The 18,168-nt window shown below is 40.5% G+C and overlaps 2 protein-coding genes across 3 annotated transcripts in view; one reads left to right on the forward strand and one right to left on the reverse strand.

The window, feature by feature from the left end:
* The window catches only part of lrr1 (leucine rich repeat protein 1), a 147,318-nt gene that overhangs the window by 38,667 nt on the left and 90,483 nt on the right, over positions 1-18,168 (reverse strand). The window lies entirely within an intron of this gene.
* LOC114666447 (kelch domain-containing protein 1) overlaps positions 2,186-18,168 on the forward strand; it is a 43,127-nt gene continuing 27,144 nt past the window's right edge. For both annotated transcript variants that reach the window (XM_028821310.2, XM_051919938.1), the window contains exons 1-4: positions 2,186-2,350; positions 5,504-5,574; positions 12,056-12,173; positions 14,999-15,114. In XM_028821310.2, the coding sequence (XP_028677143.2) occupies positions 2,255-2,350; positions 5,504-5,574; positions 12,056-12,173; positions 14,999-15,114 (401 nt within the window). In that variant the 5' untranslated portion in view covers positions 2,186-2,254. The remainder of the gene's footprint in view (positions 2,351-5,503; positions 5,575-12,055; positions 12,174-14,998; positions 15,115-18,168) is intronic.

Consider the following 18,168-nt stretch of genomic DNA (forward strand, 5'->3'; position numbering starts at 1 on the left):
TTGGTGACACGGCGGCACGAGTCTCTTCAAAGTGGCATTGGTGTTCAATTGATTCGTCTTGCTTTGTGACATGTGCTGCCTTAGCAGAAATAAATAGTTATGTCAGTCGGCCTGTGATACCCAATCGAAAGATGAGCTACTACCATAAGCAGTTTCTGCAGAGGTCTTTCGGAGAATATATAGTATGCCACTCCATCGGGGTATGATAGACTTGAATCGCTACAAAAGCATCCAGTTGAACCACAAAATGAATTAATAATAAAAAGTTCAATTTATTTAATATTTACATTTGTTTTTATCCTTCCTTTTTGTCCTTCATTCATTTTCTGCTTGCACATAATGCAGTCAACCATAGGGGTTCTCAAGCTTTTTAAGACAAGGGACCACTTTTAAAAGGGAAAAAACTTACCTCCTCTGTAGGGAAACGCCTAACAGTCAGTCAGTTATTATCCAACATGCTATATCCTAACACAGGGGTCTGCTGGAGCCAATCCCAGCCAACACAGGGCACAAGGTAGGAACAAATCCCGGGCAGGGCGCCAACCCACCACACACTAGGGACAATTTAGGATCGCATATGCACCTAACATGCATGTCTATGGACTGTGGGAGGAAACCGGAGCACCCCGAGGAAACCCACGCAGACACGGGGAGAACATGCAAACTCCACGCAGGGAGGACCCGGGAAGCGAACCCACCGTGCCGCCCAAACGCCAGACAAATATCACAAAGTGCATTGAGCTCTTGAAAGTAAATATCTTTTCTGATGCTTTAGACTAGTGTTTCTCAACCTTGGTACTGTCACGACGCATTTTTAACTGCAGGTGTTTTGCAACCCTTTGTCAATTTAGTGCGACCCAAGAGGGGGATGAGGGGTGCTCAATAACCGCCGTGACCAACTTCTCCAAGCGACTCCCGCAGAATCCCAAGGGATGATGGTGGGAGATGGGAGCAGGGCTTGTTGGCTTCCCTGCTGAATACTGAGGGATGGCAGCGGGGACTAAAGTCAGACTGAAAGATGTCTGCCCATCCTGTTGGGCGTCACCTCGTGCTGAGGAGATCTTACAGGGTAAGCAAAGCAAACTTTAGTTTCATGATGGTTTTTATGGACTGGTACTAAATGTGTTTTAACCTGTGGATATATTAACCATTTATGGGATTATTATTTAATGGATTTCAACCAAAAACACTGCTTTTATAAGGATATTGGTCTGGTTTATTTATTAGATGGACTGCACCACGGTGGCGCAGTGGTAGCGCTGCTGCCTCGCAGTTAGGAGACCCAGGTTCGCTTCCCGGGTCCTCCCTGCGTGGAGTTTGCATGTTCTCCCCGTGTCTGCGTGGGTTTCCTCCGGGCGCTCCCACAGTCCAAAGACATGCAGGTTAGGTGGATTGGCGATTCTAAATTGGCCCTAGTGTGTGCTTGGTGTGTGGGTGTGTTTGTGTGTGTCCTGCGGGATTGTTTCCTGCCTTGTGCCCTGTGTTGGCTGGGATTGGCTCCGGCAGACCCCCATGACCCTGTGTTCGGATTCAGCGGGTTGGATGATGGATGGACTGCACCACTCTTTCTTCATGGTTGAACAGTAATCTGTTAAATAATAATTACTGAGCACAGTAAGATGATCAGGGGAGCATGTGGTGGAATCTGATGACATGTACCAGTGGAAAGCAGGTGTGCATCTCCTCATAAGGGATTGTTTGTGGTGAATGCAATGAGGGGTGAAGAAGAATGGGTTGAGCTATTGCTTATTTTGTTGCACATATGACAGGCAGGCTTTTGTGTCTATAGTGTTACAATATGGATACCTTTTAACAGAAAATTAAAGCGTAGCCTATGCATATACAGTACATTTCAATGTTTAGCATTTAAAACATGAAAGATGCCTAGAAGTAAACAGACTGCGATTTGCATGTTCTCCTCATGACTATGTGGGTTTCCTTCCATAGTTCAAATACATACGAGTTATGTACAGTACCTTAACAATGCTAAGATGGCTCTAGTGTGTGTGTGTGTGTATGTGTGTGTTCACTGCGCGAATAACTGGAGCCCCAGCGCATTGTGTGATTCGGAAAATAGATGGATAATCCTTTGCGTATTCATCTTTACGCGCCGTCTAGTTTGCCAAGTGGCTCGCTCTGTTTGTCCCTCCAAACTAGCCGTATTGTTTTGGTTCTAGTGCTTCTGCGAGTGACGTCAGACAGCACGGAGCTTAAAGAGCGATTTGAAGGGGGACGGAACCGCGACTGGCCTTTGATGGCCGAGGCAGAGCGAACGATTGTCGCAGAGGAGCGAAGTGGTCACTGCGCGGTGGTGGAAGGCAACTGTCTCTATGTGTGGGGTGGATACGTGGTGAGCACTTCATGGTGCCGTGACGTACCAGCGAGCAGGGCTTCTACCGTTAGAGACGACACAAGAAACATCGCCACCATTAGCCCATATTGTGCCAGTATAGGAATGAGAATAGCAGATTACTGAGGACTCACTGTAGTAGGAGAGTATCATAACACGAAACATTTTCTATATAAACCTGTAATTGTGCCAGCACTGGCAAAATTAGCCTAATCCAAGAGTAACGTGTATAAGGACTTTGGAATTACTAGAGACCTGAAATGCATCTCTTTTCTTTGTCGAAGATTTAAAGATGAACGTAATATTTGGAGATGTATATGCCTGCTATTTGTCTTGGGTTGACAACTGAAGGATAGTGGGACAACGATCCAGAATGAAAAAATGGGAAATGATTATACTGGCTACTAAGAGTGACTTGGCGGCTTGTTTTTTTTCTTTACGGTTTAATTATTTTAATTACTGTATTATTAATAGGTTGACAAAACAAAGATGATTGTCATGCAAATGAAATAAACCGGCGTTTGAGTATGAATTAGATGTGGTGAGATATTTGCTGGCTATGTACAGTTATTTGGGGGACATGGACATGCACAGCACATCCATCCATGAGATGCATTCTTTCAACGGTGAGAATACAGAGGTTGAGCCATTTCAAAGTTTTATTTGCTATTTATAGTGAATATTTTGGAACTGTTATTCAGTTTTTCTCTTAATAACTTGTTGATCTTACTAAATAAGATATTACAGCTATACAATTTATCACTGATCCTGAAGTAATATGCAGTCCATTTACCGTGAGTCAGCTTTCATAGTGAGACCTAGTAGCAATCAATCATTTATGGTGATTTTGGTATTTTAGACACAAAATGCTTGGGTCTGCAACAGCTTATCAACCTGGTGGTTTGAGAGTTGATTCTGAGGTGCTACCAGCAGACTACAAATTAGATTTTTTTTTCTTTTAAACCTTCTTTTTACTTGTTTTATTTTATTGACATAACCACCAGTTGCAAAGAAGTTGACTTGCACTCTTTCAAATGAAACATAAACGCAGACATGCAACATAAGAACAATAATAATCATTCTATGGAAAGTCAACAAACAACCAGTTTAACACATACACATACATATTAAAATTATTTTTTAAATCCCATTTTATTCTTGTTAATGTACTGCATAAAAGACATGATAATGTTATATACTGCCTCAAACAAGGCAGTAGGATTGTACAAAATAGCAGAAATAAACAGTAACATTACAATAGTTATTCCACTAAGAACAAAGTTCACAAATCAAAAACAAGTATGTCAGTTTCTGAGTATAATGGAAAGTGGCAGGTCTGTGGTATGAATCCGGCATGTGTATACCAGTAAAGACTCAGAAGCAAATTCTAAACAATGGTTGGCATCATAAAACCAAAGGAGCTTTGGAATTTGGTTTAGGAGATGGCACACGTTTAGTATCTCAGCTTACAGTTCTCCAAGTAAGATCTGCCTGTTTGGTTTAAGGAAGGACATCATAGCTGGCCATCACCGACAAGAATACATCTGTAAGGCGAAGTGCGTGGTGGTCTGACATGACAGTCCTCTCCAAATCTCACTTGCCAGCTGTGATAATCTGACCTAGAGACTCTCCCTTAGGGACAGGGTATTGTCTTGCACCCCAGTCAGCAACAGTGGAGACAGTGACCCATTTCTGTACCTTGAGAGTCATGCTCTGGTCAGTAGGTATGGTGGCTATTGGCTACTGTGTGTCCCATGTGTTAATATCTCCACAAATCTGCATATTCTGTAAAACACTTGAGACCAAACTAAGAAGGCACAGGAGTGCCTTCACACCAGTACTGCAGAATACTTGTGGTTTGTCATTTTTGTGCTGTAATAGCTCCATATTATATGTGGCATAAATTGTGTTTGCAGTGTGCTGTTTTTCACTGCTTGTTGTTAATGAATTAAATCAGAGAACAACGTTGAGCAAAAATTCCAATGTACTTGGGACACCTGACAAATTAAAAATATTTAATTGAAGTAAACTCCCTCAATGTGTTTAAGGTACATTTAAGGTACATTTGAAGACTCTCTTGTTGGGTGAATTTCTGTCTAATTCATGATGGCTTAGTTGGGTTCTTGTTTGTTCTGAGCTGTTCACTTGTGGTGATCTTGTCTTGCCACACTTGTTCCCAAACAGTCTCCCAGACTGATGGTACTCGATTATGTTGACCATTTTTGTAAGTCACTTTGGATAAAAGAGTCTGCTTAGTAGATAAATTCAACTGGGGTGGCACAGTGGTTAGCAGAGTTGCTTCACAGATCTGTTGTCCTGGGACTGAATCGTGCAAGTGGTTCTTGACTTTGTACAGTTCATACATTCTTCCTGTTTGAGATTTTTTCTCTGTGTACTTAAGGTTTTTTTTTTTTTTTTACGGTGTACTGATGATGTGCATGCCAAGTTAGTTGCTGATTCTAAATTGACTCACTTCTGTTGTGTGTGAGTGAGCCTTGTGCTGTCCAGATTTGGTTCCTGCCTTGCACGCCATTGTGCTGGGATAGATTGCAGTCTCCAGTGACATTGAAATGGATTAAGTGTGTTTGAGAAAGTTCTCTTAACTTGTGCAGTGACATTTAAGCAACATTTGAGGGATAACATGCGGGTCAATGTAACAGACCACTTGCTAGACTGGTCACAGATGTCAGGAACTAACAAAGAAAGGACATGCTCCTTGATTTATAATCATTAAAGAAGCCATTCTGTATTATGGACACTCAGTCTTAAAAAGGTTACTTACCTCCAAGCATTGGCATTACATGATATGGCAGTGAAATCCTCCTTGACTGAGGTGCATGCAGAACTGGATATTGTTGGCATGTTGAATATGCTAATCGGGTGACACAGAGGCAGTATTTAGGTGCCGAAGAGAAGAAGGCTGAGTGCAGAACTTAAAGACAAAGAAATGAGTAAAGCAAAGTGTGCAAACTGAAGGTTTACCGGTTCAGAGATAGCGGGTCATTCTCAAATGTGTGCAGACTGGACAGAAGGTTGACAAGCACCTCAATAAGAGTTGCATCTTTAGATTCCTAAATATACTTACAATGTGATGTTCACATCCCATATTTGTTAGCTCATAAAAACATAAGGAATTTGTTTTGTTTCCCACAGTCAATTGCTGAAAATGAGGTTTTTCTACCCAGTGATGAAATATGGATTTATGATATGGACAGCGGCATATGGTAAGTCATCACTTAGTAGACTGATAGTACTTGTAGTACAGATCCCAAACTGCAGCACAGTGGGGTAAAGGATAGTATTTGCACCCCCTAGTGCTGGATATTGCATTTCCTTCCCATGTTCTCATGGGCCTTTGTCAGAGTCCAAAGGCATGATGATGTGTAGATTAGAGACTTCAAAGTGGCCTTGTCTGGTTACTCTCTGCCATGGAATGTTAAGCAGTCCACAGTTAGCTACTCCTAGGACAGGCTTGTACCCCTTGCATTGGAAAGTGCATGCATTAATTATCTAGGTGTCAATACATACATACTTTATGTATATAATTCTTACATTTTGTAATATTTCCTGTCACTATTATTTCTAATATTCAGGTTTCTTTCTAATGTGTGCACTCAGTACAGAAACAAATGACCTCCAGGTGAGGATTTGTTTGAAAATTGGAATACACAGAGAGGATTCCTATTGTAAGGTTAAAAAAGCATTTTTTGAAAAATTACGAACAAGACCACTTTCTGATAATTCTGTTCTCTACATCTCCTTTTGTCCACTTTGACCTTCATTCCTCCAAATTGGGAATGTGTCTCACGTGAAGAGTTCATTTCTATGGCAGTCTTTATGCAGCCAGGGTGAACACTCTGATTGGATGGCTTCTCACCCTTCCATTGTCTCCTTTTTAGGGTTAAGTTTGCCCCCAGAAAAACAAGCCAAAAGTGTTAAATTTTTTTCCAGCAAAAAATGTTATCATGTGTAACAGAAACTTATAAATACCAAAACATCAACATAATGAAAGTAGGAAATGTATGTCTACTGTGCACTGCTGTAGTGATGCAGATTTAGCATATGTGCTTCCTGTGATATGTTTTGAAATTGTCACCAACAGATTTGGAAAGTCATAATTTGGTATTATATAGTACTAGCTGTGTAAGCCCGTGCTGTAAAAAGCCCGGGCTCCTAGAAACTATTGAAATTGTCGGAAAAAAAATTGAAATACAGAGTCGGTGGTTTCATTTTGCGGACGTGCTTGCCACTTTGTCTATCAGCGGCTAAGCGAGTTTCTCTCTCCTCTGAGGTTTCATTTTGCCAATGTGCTTGCCTCGCTTGTGTATTAGCAGCTAAGCGAGATTGTCTTTCATCGGCGGTTTTACTTTGGAGACGGAATTGCTTTCTTTCAGCTTCATGTTGTAGCCTCGCACTTCTTTCTTCTTCCGATTTGTTAACTTGGGGCCGTCTTGCAGGCTCTTTGAGCTTCATGCTGTAGCCTCACACCTCGGGGCTGGACAGACAGAAGAACACACTTCTACACGTACACGTTTATATATAAGATTATCTAGCACTTCAATTTGGGAATTTTAAGTTCGAGGATTCTATTCCTGTCATTTTTTATTCAGAATTCTTTAAAGTTTACATGGTGTGTTTTGTTTTTGCAATATGTTGGATGCCATTTTAGGTCATTATCACTGACATTTGGAGTCCCTGTCATTAGATCTACTTCTCCATGTTCCTAGGGGCCTGGCCTCAGAGGTCGTGACTGGTTTGTAATTAATGTGACGAGATAAAAAGATGAATTGGGGTTCTTACCCAATCTGTTTTGCGGATACCAAAACTCTATCAAAAAGCCTTGCTCTAAATATTCCTGTGTGCTTCATTTGGTTTTGACCTCTTGCTTGTTCTTTCGACTTCGATTTTGTGTCATGTCTTGGTTTAGTGTTCTAATTGTGATCTCTCAGGTTGTCCTGTTTTTGTTTTTTTTTTTGTTTGTTTTTTTATACACATCTCCCGTTGCTGCTCAACAAGTTTACCTGTAAGGACATGGGCCCAACTTGAGCAGATGTCAAAAGGTTTTTTTGTTAAATTTTCTCTGATGCTTGCGCATGACCCACATGATCATACTGGCTGTACTTGGTCCCTCTACTGGTGTAAAACATCAAGTTTCAGATGTATCCAGAACTTGCTTTGCACAGCATGTACAACTTGATACCAAAACGTGCCTGTTTGGATGCAATATACTGTATCCACAACAGCCTTCTGTTGTAACCCATGTGGAACATAGATGGCTAACACGCTAACCCAACACAAACAGACGCTAGGGGCACAAGTCCAAAAAGTACACGTGAATTTTATTTACAGTGTCCCCAACAGCCCAAACACACACCTTCATTACTTTACTTTCTTATATTCTCTTTATCTCTCAGTCATTTTCTTTTCTTTTCTCCCCCACTCCTCCTCAGCAAGCTTCATCCTCCTCCTCCCGACTCTGGCTCCTAGAATACTGCTTGCTGGCCCCTTACATAGGTCACCCAGAAGTGCTCCAGGTGCTCATTGGCCTATTTCCGGCAGCACTTCTGGGTGTGGTGCAAGAGCTGCTCTCCAAGGCTCAGCACCTCCTATCTCAGCTGCAGCATTCCCTGGCGGCGCCCACGGATCTCAAGAGGGGAGCACCAAACTCCCACTCCCATGAAGCCCTGAGGGAGTCAGAGGCACTGCTGCAACTCAGGGGGGCTGCCATCTAGCATTCCGGGGGAGGTATTGTTCTGACCATGCTTGCTCCACCAGTCCTTCAAGCGTGGAGGTGTCCCAGCCAGGCAAGGATCCCGGCCGTCCTCCACACCCATTAGACATTCATCAATATTTATGTCTTGATCAGGAACATATACCTTCTGCATATTTTTGATAATTGCTTGAAACGCATCCCACACTTTGTACGGTTTTGGTGCTCGATGATTGTCTTAATCATAACTAGTGAAATGCAGGTATTTCATCATGAGTGAAAAATAACACTCATAACTTTGCCAAAAATGGGTGTTTGCAATAATCAGTTTGTGGACCGGTACCATCACTGGACTGGTTTACTCACTAAGTCCTGAAGTAGTCTGAAAAACATCCACATATCGTCTACAGTAACAGGCTGACAGTGACTGCAACAAGCAAATGGTTTACTGTGACTTTTCCGACACAGTGGAGTGTAGCGGTTTCAATTTCCTCCACCAGACTGTCATTGACCAATCGTAATAAATCCAAATAATCATTATCAGCAGACATCTTTAGACTGGAGTTACCTGTAAATGGACAACAAAGAGGTGAAGCATTGTCAGCAGTACTATGAAGCCAACACCAAAACCTGGCTGGTTGGAATCCACCAAACAGCTGTGAGTTTCCATGTCAATATCCAATGACCAATTCATATTGGCATCACTATCCCTCGATTTGAACAATGGTTCCATTTCCGTAAAATTGGCTTTTTTCTTGCCTTTATTTTTTGGTTGAATTGTCACTCCCACTCATATATATTGATGAGTTACCATGAAGTGGCAGAACACATAGAAATATTTGTGATTTTCTGCAGCATGATGTTATTTAATCTACTAGATGACAGCAGAAAACCATCCTGCTTAACACTTTAAGCAGATTATTAACACATCACCCAGAGTCTGACTCAGGCTTAACTGTATTAGATAAAATTCCAGGCCCGAATCACACTTGGGGTTAATGCAATGAAGTTAAAACCATCTCTGAATTTTGGAACAAACTATTGATACAATTTTATTCAGATTGCTGGAGAGTTAATGGGGGTCGCATCAAATTAGTGTAAAAGCACTGTCTAAAAAGCGCATGAGTGTCATCTTTCTACGGGAGCCCTACACCGAGAGAGAAGTAATCAATAATACGAGTTAACACAGGTTCATTGCATAAAATGACACTTATCAGTGATTTAGGATAACAATGAGTGGGAAACCCAGGATAGAGAGCAGCTTCTTAAATCAACATTTCTACAACAACCTAAAGTCTACAAAAAGTTTCAATGCAGCATTTAATGTAAATTTTTTTTAAAAATTTGTAAACATTTTTACACATTTTTAAATCTGTATTTATTTTTTAGACACATGCCTGATTATTATGTCTCAGTGAGGCCATAAAAATTAGATATGCAATAATGAATGTATAGAAGGCTATTCTCGCATACACATTCACTCACAGTACGGGTAGCCTCTTTGTACTGAAGCAATAATTAAATGGTGTCTTAGCTGTAATAAGATGCATCACCTGTATACTTAAAGTGAAGTGAAAGACTACAGATTGGAGAGCTTTGTTAGATGGATGGGATTATTGTGTATACAAAAGAAAAATGTCCTACAAGTTTCAAAATGCATATCATCTGAAGAGTCTCAGTGAGGTAAGGTTGCATGATTTTTGCAAGAGCAGGTCTGACCTCTGTCACAAAGACTGAATGTGTTGCTAAATATGTAGGGCTATTATTAATAAAGTGTTATTGGAAAATGCGTATTAGGTAATAAATAGGATTGGAAAGAGTGATTGTGAATTTATTTATGCTTTAATTCTTTTTACAAAGCGATGGCCTATAAGAAAGGTGTCCACATGCTTATTACAATACACTATATTGTTCAGCTTATAATGAACATTATGCTTTCAACAAAAGTAATGCCTGCATGGAAATGTGAGATCTTTTGAAAAAGACTGAGAAGGCATTCGTAACCAATTACATATCACAAATCAAAATCAAATCAAATCAAATGGAATTTGATTTGTCACATACAAATATACATACAGTACAATATGTATTGAAATGCTTAGTTGGCAAACTCCAATGACTGTGCATCTAAGAAGAATATAAAAGGACAATAACAATAAAACACAACTTTATAAATATCAATGAAAATCATTAATAGATTTATAAAATATGTGATAAAAATTGTCAGGCAGAGAGGTGGCTCTGAGGCTAGGGATCTGCACTGGCAATCGGAAGGTTGCTGGTTCGAATCCCGTAAATGCCAATAGGGACTCTGCTCTGTTGGGCCCTTGAGCAAGGCCCTTAACCTGCAATTGCTGAGCGCTTTGAGTAGTGAGAAAAGCGCTATATAAATGCAAAGAATTATAATTATTATTATTAAAATATGTGATAAATAATGCATAATAAAAAGTAATGACATAACTCAATTTAAGAAATTAAAAAATATGGCATCATGTAGTTAGACACTTTCCTTATTCAGGATGCAGGTGGACTTTGGACAGGAGCTCCCCCTCAGTCTCACTGAACTGTCTTTCAGGTTGTGTCTCCCCGACCGCAGCACAGAAAAGAGGCCATTAATGGGGTGGCTGGTAACATTAATGATTTTCTTTGCCCTCATCCGACATCACTTGGTGTAGATGTCTGGCAGGTAGTGAGTGCACACCATGTGATGTGCTCAGCTGACCACACCACTCGCTGCAGAGCCATGTAGTGCTGCTTCATGTGATTCCCAAACCAGGTAGTAATACCTCCTTTCAGTACACTTTCAAGTTCTTTAGTAGTTGGGAGGGCAGTGTAAATCATTAAGATGGTAAAGACATTGGCATGCCTTCTTCACCAAGGTGTCAATATGTTTGGCCCAAGTCAGATCCTCTGTATTGTGGACACTGAGGTATCTGAAACTGTTCACCCTCTCCACCTGAGTGTTGTTAATTCTGAGGTGGGTGGCAGTGCCTCTGTTGTTTTCTCCCAAAGTCTACAATCAACTATTTTGTCTTGCTGAGTAGACTGCCATGGTGACAGGCTCTCTTCCTGGTAAACCTGCTCATTGTTGTTAGATATCGGGCCTAACACAGCTGTCTCACCAGCAAACTTCATACTGATGTCAGATGTAGTCATTTGTTTGGAGAGAGTACAGCAGAGGACTCAGCACACAGCCCTGGGGTTCCTCTATGTTGAGAGTAAGTGATGACGAAATATGACTGCCACTTAAAACACCAGGGGTCTGCCTGTCAGGAAGTTAAAAATCCAGCTGCATGGTGATGTGTTCAGACACTAGTCCTTGAGTTTGGGACAATCAAAATAGTGTGACAGAGTATTTGTAATGCTGCATGTGAGCTGAATATGAAGAAGCAGTGTTTTGCCTGTGAAAATGTGTTAAAAGAGTATACTATTTAATGGGTAGATTTCCAAAGAAGAAAACTTACTAGCACGCATGTTGTTATCTGGTTTAGTATAGAGTAATCATTCTTGAAATCATTAATGTTAATGTAAAAGGCACAACACTGTAGAGAATTAAGACAACTTGCATTTTGTTATTACGGATGCAAAAGGAATTTTTGTTTCTCAAAAAGCTTAACCTTTAACATTGTCAATTTCTTTAGTACTCCGTCCATCTATTCATTTTTTGCACCTTCTTATTCTAGTTCAAGATTACAGGAGCCAGAAACTAGTTAATATAAATTTAAATCTGTTACTTAACCTTTTTACTTTAAGGGTATAAAATGGAACAATTTAGCCAGTGTTGTTTTAAATTCATTATTTATTAATAATGTTTGCAATATCAGCATCCTCCTGTGCACTGTGGCAAATTTTGCTGAGGCTTAATAACAAAATACATAATAATAATATTTGTAATGCCATTACTGTGCGTAATGGTAGTGAGGCCTGGTAAGTAGAAAGTATGAATAAGCACATCATTACATCTCATATTTTAGCTGTGTTTTGGAATTCCACAGGCATACACACGCGATGGGCGGAGATGTCCCACCTCCAATGTCTGGGAGCTGTGGTGCCTGTGTCAACGGAATAATGTACATCTTTGGTGGATATGATGAAAACGGCTACACAAATCAGGTACTGTGCAACTGACGTTGAAGATCCTTAGCAGTACCCGATTCCTTGACATAATACGCTTTCATGTTTTAGAGAATAGCAAATAATATGGTAAAAGAAGCATTAATTTACACTGTGAAAGCTTGCTTAAATGTTAATGTTTTGAATTTGCTTTTACTAAAGTTCCTCAGATTACCAGTGCTGAAGCATTTGCTGACCAATAATGAAATAACGAGAAAGTAGTAAGAACATTATTATTTTTGTTCTTTGTATTGTTTCTTTACTGAGTAGACATTGATGCATTGTTTTGGTAACAGAACAGATTTGAGAGGTTATTTATTTATTCCTAGGCTGTCAAGTATGTGTGTATTTCAAGGTAGACCAAGAAATCTAATAGAAGTGCAGAGAAGAAGGCCCTCCATTGTGGAAAGTAGCATACAGGTCAGCACTGGTCAGAGCTGCCAGATATCACTTGAATTACAACATAAAATCTGCTTAAGGCAATCCAACTGAAGTGGACAGTAGTGGCATGCAATTTGTACCAGTACACAACATTCAAGTGCAGAGGTGTGATGCCAGAGTACACTTTTGCATTTCAAGCGGTAAGATCTCTGTCCTACACCAAGTTTGCAGCTTTACAATCCATTTCCAGTCAGAGAGTGGCAATGTGTTGCATGTTGTTTAGCACAAGCAGCTAACAGTTTCAGTGCACTCAGTACAGGAGAGAGTAGTGACCCTCTAAACCTATAAATGTAAAAATATAACATACTGATAACTGTTTACCTTTACTGCAGTTCCGTCTTTCATCCAGTTGTCAACAGCTTATGAAAAATTACTAGGTACTAAATGTCCTTAAGATCCTAAATACAAGGGAAAATCAAAGAATAGAAGCTGACACATTACAGCACGTTCAAAATGGCTTAAAGGGTAGTTCAAGTACGACAGCTTAACGCTCTGCCGTTAGTCTAGTTGAAGCCAAGGTTAAATTAAAATGGATGCTCTGCTGAGGGATTGCACCATTTTTGAACAATGTGCAGTAGTGAGATTTCTTTGGGCAGAAGGTGTGAACCCTGCTGAAACTTACCAAAGGATGTGGGTTCAGCACAGAAGTGAAAATTTGTGAATGGGTAAAAAGGTTTAAAGCGGGTAGAATAAATGTAACCAAAAAAAGCTCAGTCTGGTGAACCTTCAATATTGCGCACACAAGCCCACATAGACATGGCGAATGCCTTCATCAGAGGAGACCGACAGATTATGTTGTGGGCTGTTGCTGCACATTTGGATATCAGCTATGGACCTGCACATACCATAGTGCATGATGACTTGGGATACTATAAAGTTTGCGCTAGATGGGTACCCAAACAGCTTACTGATCTGCACAAGCCGACAATCTTCGGTGAACTTCAGAAGGTTGCACTCTCTCTCTGCCCAAAGAAACCTCACTACGGCATGTTGTTCAGCAATGGTACAATTCTGCAGTGGAGCGTCCATGTTAATTTTACCTTGGCTTCAACTAGACTAATGGAAGATGTGCTGTGCTGTTTGTGTTTGATCTACCCATAAGCCATTGAAATCGTATTGTGTCAGCTTCTATCTGTTGTGGTTACTTCATACTTTACAGATTGCATTTACTTTTTTGATTTACCCTTGTATTTTAACATGAGGGTAGTTTTATTTTACAGTTAAACAGAAGACACCTTTTTCCTGTATTTGTTATATAATTTTGAATATCTAGCCCACTTTGCACTAACAAACAAGTGTTTTCTTTCTTTTTCTATATTTTGCTGTTTGTCAGTTAATTGTGCCCTTGAGAAGTTTTGATTATTTTAAAGCTTTTGTACTTTTCTTTCATGACTAAACCTGCAACTAAACTAAGCCACTATACGGCTTGTTACACTGAGTAAAATTCTGTGACATGTGTGATTATGTTAAGCACCTAAAACCCATCTCTTTGTGGTGGGTTTGCATTTTCAGAATTAAAACGCATAACATTATACAAGCTGAGCTTAGCACAACCATAGCAATGTTATTTTTAATTTTACAAACAGCCCAAAATATTGTGTTATTTTTTTCAAAAGAAGCCCAAAAAATGCAACCCATGAAAGGCCTTTTTTCCCATGGAAACCAATCAAAATTAGTCCAAATGGGCAGAAAAACTGCATAGCTGGCAACACTGGCACAGGTAGCCATAAGATATCAATAAACATGTCTGGACAGTCTCCTCTTATCCTAGAGTCCTAGAGTCCTAGATTCCTAGAACGACTCTCTGGTTTTCCTGATAATTTTATTTAGTACTTATATTCAGGTTCAGGTACGTTAAATGGCAAACATAGGTTAGTGAGTAAAGCAAATTCTTCTTGAGCACATTGGTAGTTGGCTCTTGATGCCCATTACAGGAGAGATGCCATGCCATCATGTGTGATCAGACAGGAGGGAAGATACAGTCGGGTCAGTATTACTGCTTGAGATGTTAGTCTGCATTTTACCCACCTTAAACTGCCCGTATGTCAGAATTCTCTTTAGGTTGCTACAATCAGGTGTTATAGTAGGCAGTAACCTGGGTAGATACACCGAGGGATAATATATATTGTTTTGTTAGAGTGACATAAGTGCAGAGAAACTGAATGTTGCTGAAGTCAGTAATGAAAATACATCAAAACTGCTTTGTAATCTCTCCTGCTGCACAATCAATCTTATATCCCTAAAATACATAAACGAACCTCACATTTAACACCTTATACTTAACAGGAGGATTTCTTGATCTGGTCTTTTTTAAAGATTTATTTTTTTATATGCACACAAAACAGAAAATGACCATTAACATTTTTCCCTTTTGTTTGCTGCAGCTGTACTGTGTCAATCTACATGATAGAGGAGGATTTACATGGAAAAAAATTGTTCATTCTAATGGCTGCCCGCCAACACCAAGAGATAAACTGTCTTGTTGGGTATATAAAGACAAGTGAGTATATGAGACAAGAGAATCATCTGGGAGACCAGAAATCCTTTTGTTTTGGCATGATAGCATTATATTGTATACTGAAATATCCTGGTTGTGTGAATATGTGCATCAGAAACTGCTTGTGAAGTGGCAGCGGCTTATGAGAGAAAGGCCATTGCAGTTCACAGTTGATGAGCAAAAACAGGTGTGTCTGTGTGTATCTATGTTTGTTGAGAAAGGACAAAAGTAAGGGTAAGGGTACTAAAACCAAAATATGGCAAAAACAAAAAGCGAAATGAGATAGACAGACAAGTCACAGTATACATACTGCTCAACAAAATTACAGGAAGACTTTTTAATCCGAGTATAAGATCAAGTCAATGTTGATGTTAAGTAGCAGAGGGGGTTGTTAATCAGTTTCAGGTGCTTTGGTGTTAATGAAATTAACAACAGGTGCACTAGAGGGGCACCAGTGAGACGACCCCCAAAACAGGAATGAATGGTTTAACAGGTGGAGGCCACTGACGTTTTTCCCTCCTCATCTGTTTTTTCACTAGTTTTTCATTTGGCCACGGTCAGTGTCACTACTGGTAGCATGAGGCGATACCTGGATCTTACAGAGGTTGCACAGGAATCCAATCTTTCCTGGATGCCACATCAATACGTGCCTGTCATTGCCAGAAGGTTTGTTGTGTCTCCCAGCACAGTCTCAAGGGTATGGAGGAGATTCCAGGACACAGGCAGTTACTCTAGGAGAGCTGGACAGGGCCCCTCATAGAAAGTCCTTAACCCATCAGCAGGACCGGTATCTGCTCCTTTGGGGAAGGAGGAACAGGATGAGCACTACCAGAGCTGTACAAAATGACCTCCAGCTGGTCACTGGTGTGAATGTCTCTGATCAAACAATCAGAAACAGACTTCATGAGGGTGGCCTGAGGACCTGTCGTCCCCTAGTGGGCCCTGTGTTCATTGCCCGCCCAGCACCGTGCAGCTCGATTATCATTTGCCATAGAATACCAGAATTGGCAGGTCTTGCTTTTCACAGATGAGAGCAGGTTCACCCTGAGCACATGTGACAGACGCGAAAGGGTCTGGAGAAGCTGTGGAAAACGTTATGCTGCCTGTAACATTGTTTAGCATGACCGCTTTGGTAGTGGGTCAGTGATGGTCTGGGGAGGCATATCCATGGAGGGACACACAGACCTTCACAGGCTAGATAGCGGCACCTTGACTGCCATTAGGTATCAGGATGAAATCCTTGGACCCATTGTCAGACCATATGCTGGTGCTGTGGGCCCTGGGATCCTCCTGGTGCACAACAATGCCCGGCCTCATGTGACAAGGATGAAGGAATTGATACCATTGATTGGTCCCCACGCTCGCCTGACTTAAATCCAATAGAATACCTCTGGGACATTATGTTTCATATGATGCCACCAGGTTGTACCTCAGACCATACAAACTACTGAGAACAATTTGGAGTTGCTGCAATGAAATTTTGGCAGAATGAACAAGCCTGTCGCATCATTTTTTCACTTTGATTTTCAGGGTGTCTTTGAATTCAGCTCTCTGTAGACTGATAATTTTCATTTCCATCAAACAATGTGGCATCCTTTCATTCCTTACACATTACCCAGTCCATATCAGTAGAGATATCCAGCAGAATTTTTTTCCCATTGAGATCTGATGTGTTTTCAAAGTGTTTATTTAATTCTTTTGAGCAGTGTATAATTAATAGATTAGATACCTTATGTTCCTTAAAGCCCTGGGGTTCCATCTGACCAGTAGAGTAAAGAGGGTAGAAAGCATGACATGCTATATGAAAGGGCCAGAGCAGTTTCTTCTTTTTGAGAAACTTTATTTTTTTAATGTGTTTATCAAAGCACCAGAAAACAGGAAGTGGAGAGGATGTAGGAAGAATGAAGAAGGACTTTAGAAGGTTGAAGATAAATAGGAAGAAGACAGAATATATGAGTTTATTGATGATCAGGATTCAGAAGTTAGCTTGCAGGGAGAGCTCTTGAAAAGAGTGGATAATTTTAAATATCTAGGATCAGTGGTAGCCCAAGATGGAAATCTAGATGTGGAGATGACCCACAGAGTGCAGTGTGGATGGAGCAATTGGAAGAAGATATCTGGAGTATTGTACGATCAAAGAATTTAGGCGAAGGTTAAAGGTAAAGTTTTATTTTATGACAGTAGTAAGACCAGAAATGATGCATGAAGCTGTGACATGGGCAGTGAAGGGAGTGCAGGAGAAGAAGTTGGATGAGACAGAAATGAGAATGTGGAGATGGATGTGTGGAGTTACAGTAAAGGACAGAATAAGAAATGAGACAATCAGAGGTACAGTAAACGTGGAAGAGATATCTAAGAAATTACAGGAAAGTGAGCTGAAGTGGTCTGGACCTTTGATGAGGAGAGACAATGAATATGTGGGCAAAGGAGTGATGGGAATGGAAGTACAGGGGGAGAGAAAGCAAGGGAGGCCGAAACAGAGTTGGATGGATAAAGTAAAAGAAGATTTGGAGGGAAAGGGTCTGACTGGGGAGGAGGTGCAGGACCGAGCTGTATGGAGAAGGTTCATCAAGCACATTGACCCCATTTAGAAGTGGGAAGAGATGAAGAGGAAGAAGAAGTGTTAAGCTGGCCAGGTATGCTCTAGCAGTCTATAGTGGCCATTGCCCAATATTGTTTTATGCCATGGTCTGCTGAGGGTGTAACACCAGCTCTGGCAATGTCAGACACCTGCATAAACTGATCATCCTGCCTTAGAACAGTCACTTTTCTTCCTTCTTTGTTCTCACAAATTGATAGGAGACCATTAACAGAGCATTGCATTCAGAGACATTTTTTATCCATTTCCTCTGGTCATAAGGTCACTCAGCAGTCAACTGCATGTGTCCCTGATGTTTGGGGATACTCAGCTCTAGTCCTGGAGGTCTACAGTGGTTGCAAGTTTTAACTTTTAACCAAATTTTTTATTATTTATTTACTACTGAAGTGTTTTTTTTTGGGCTTGGTTTTAGTTAACTCGTTTGTTACGATTCAGAGCCCTTAATTGCCTATTTTAGT

Source organism: Erpetoichthys calabaricus, chromosome 16, assembly GCF_900747795.2.
Source record: "Erpetoichthys calabaricus chromosome 16, fErpCal1.3, whole genome shotgun sequence".
Taxonomy (NCBI): Eukaryota; Metazoa; Chordata; class Cladistia; order Polypteriformes; family Polypteridae; genus Erpetoichthys; species Erpetoichthys calabaricus.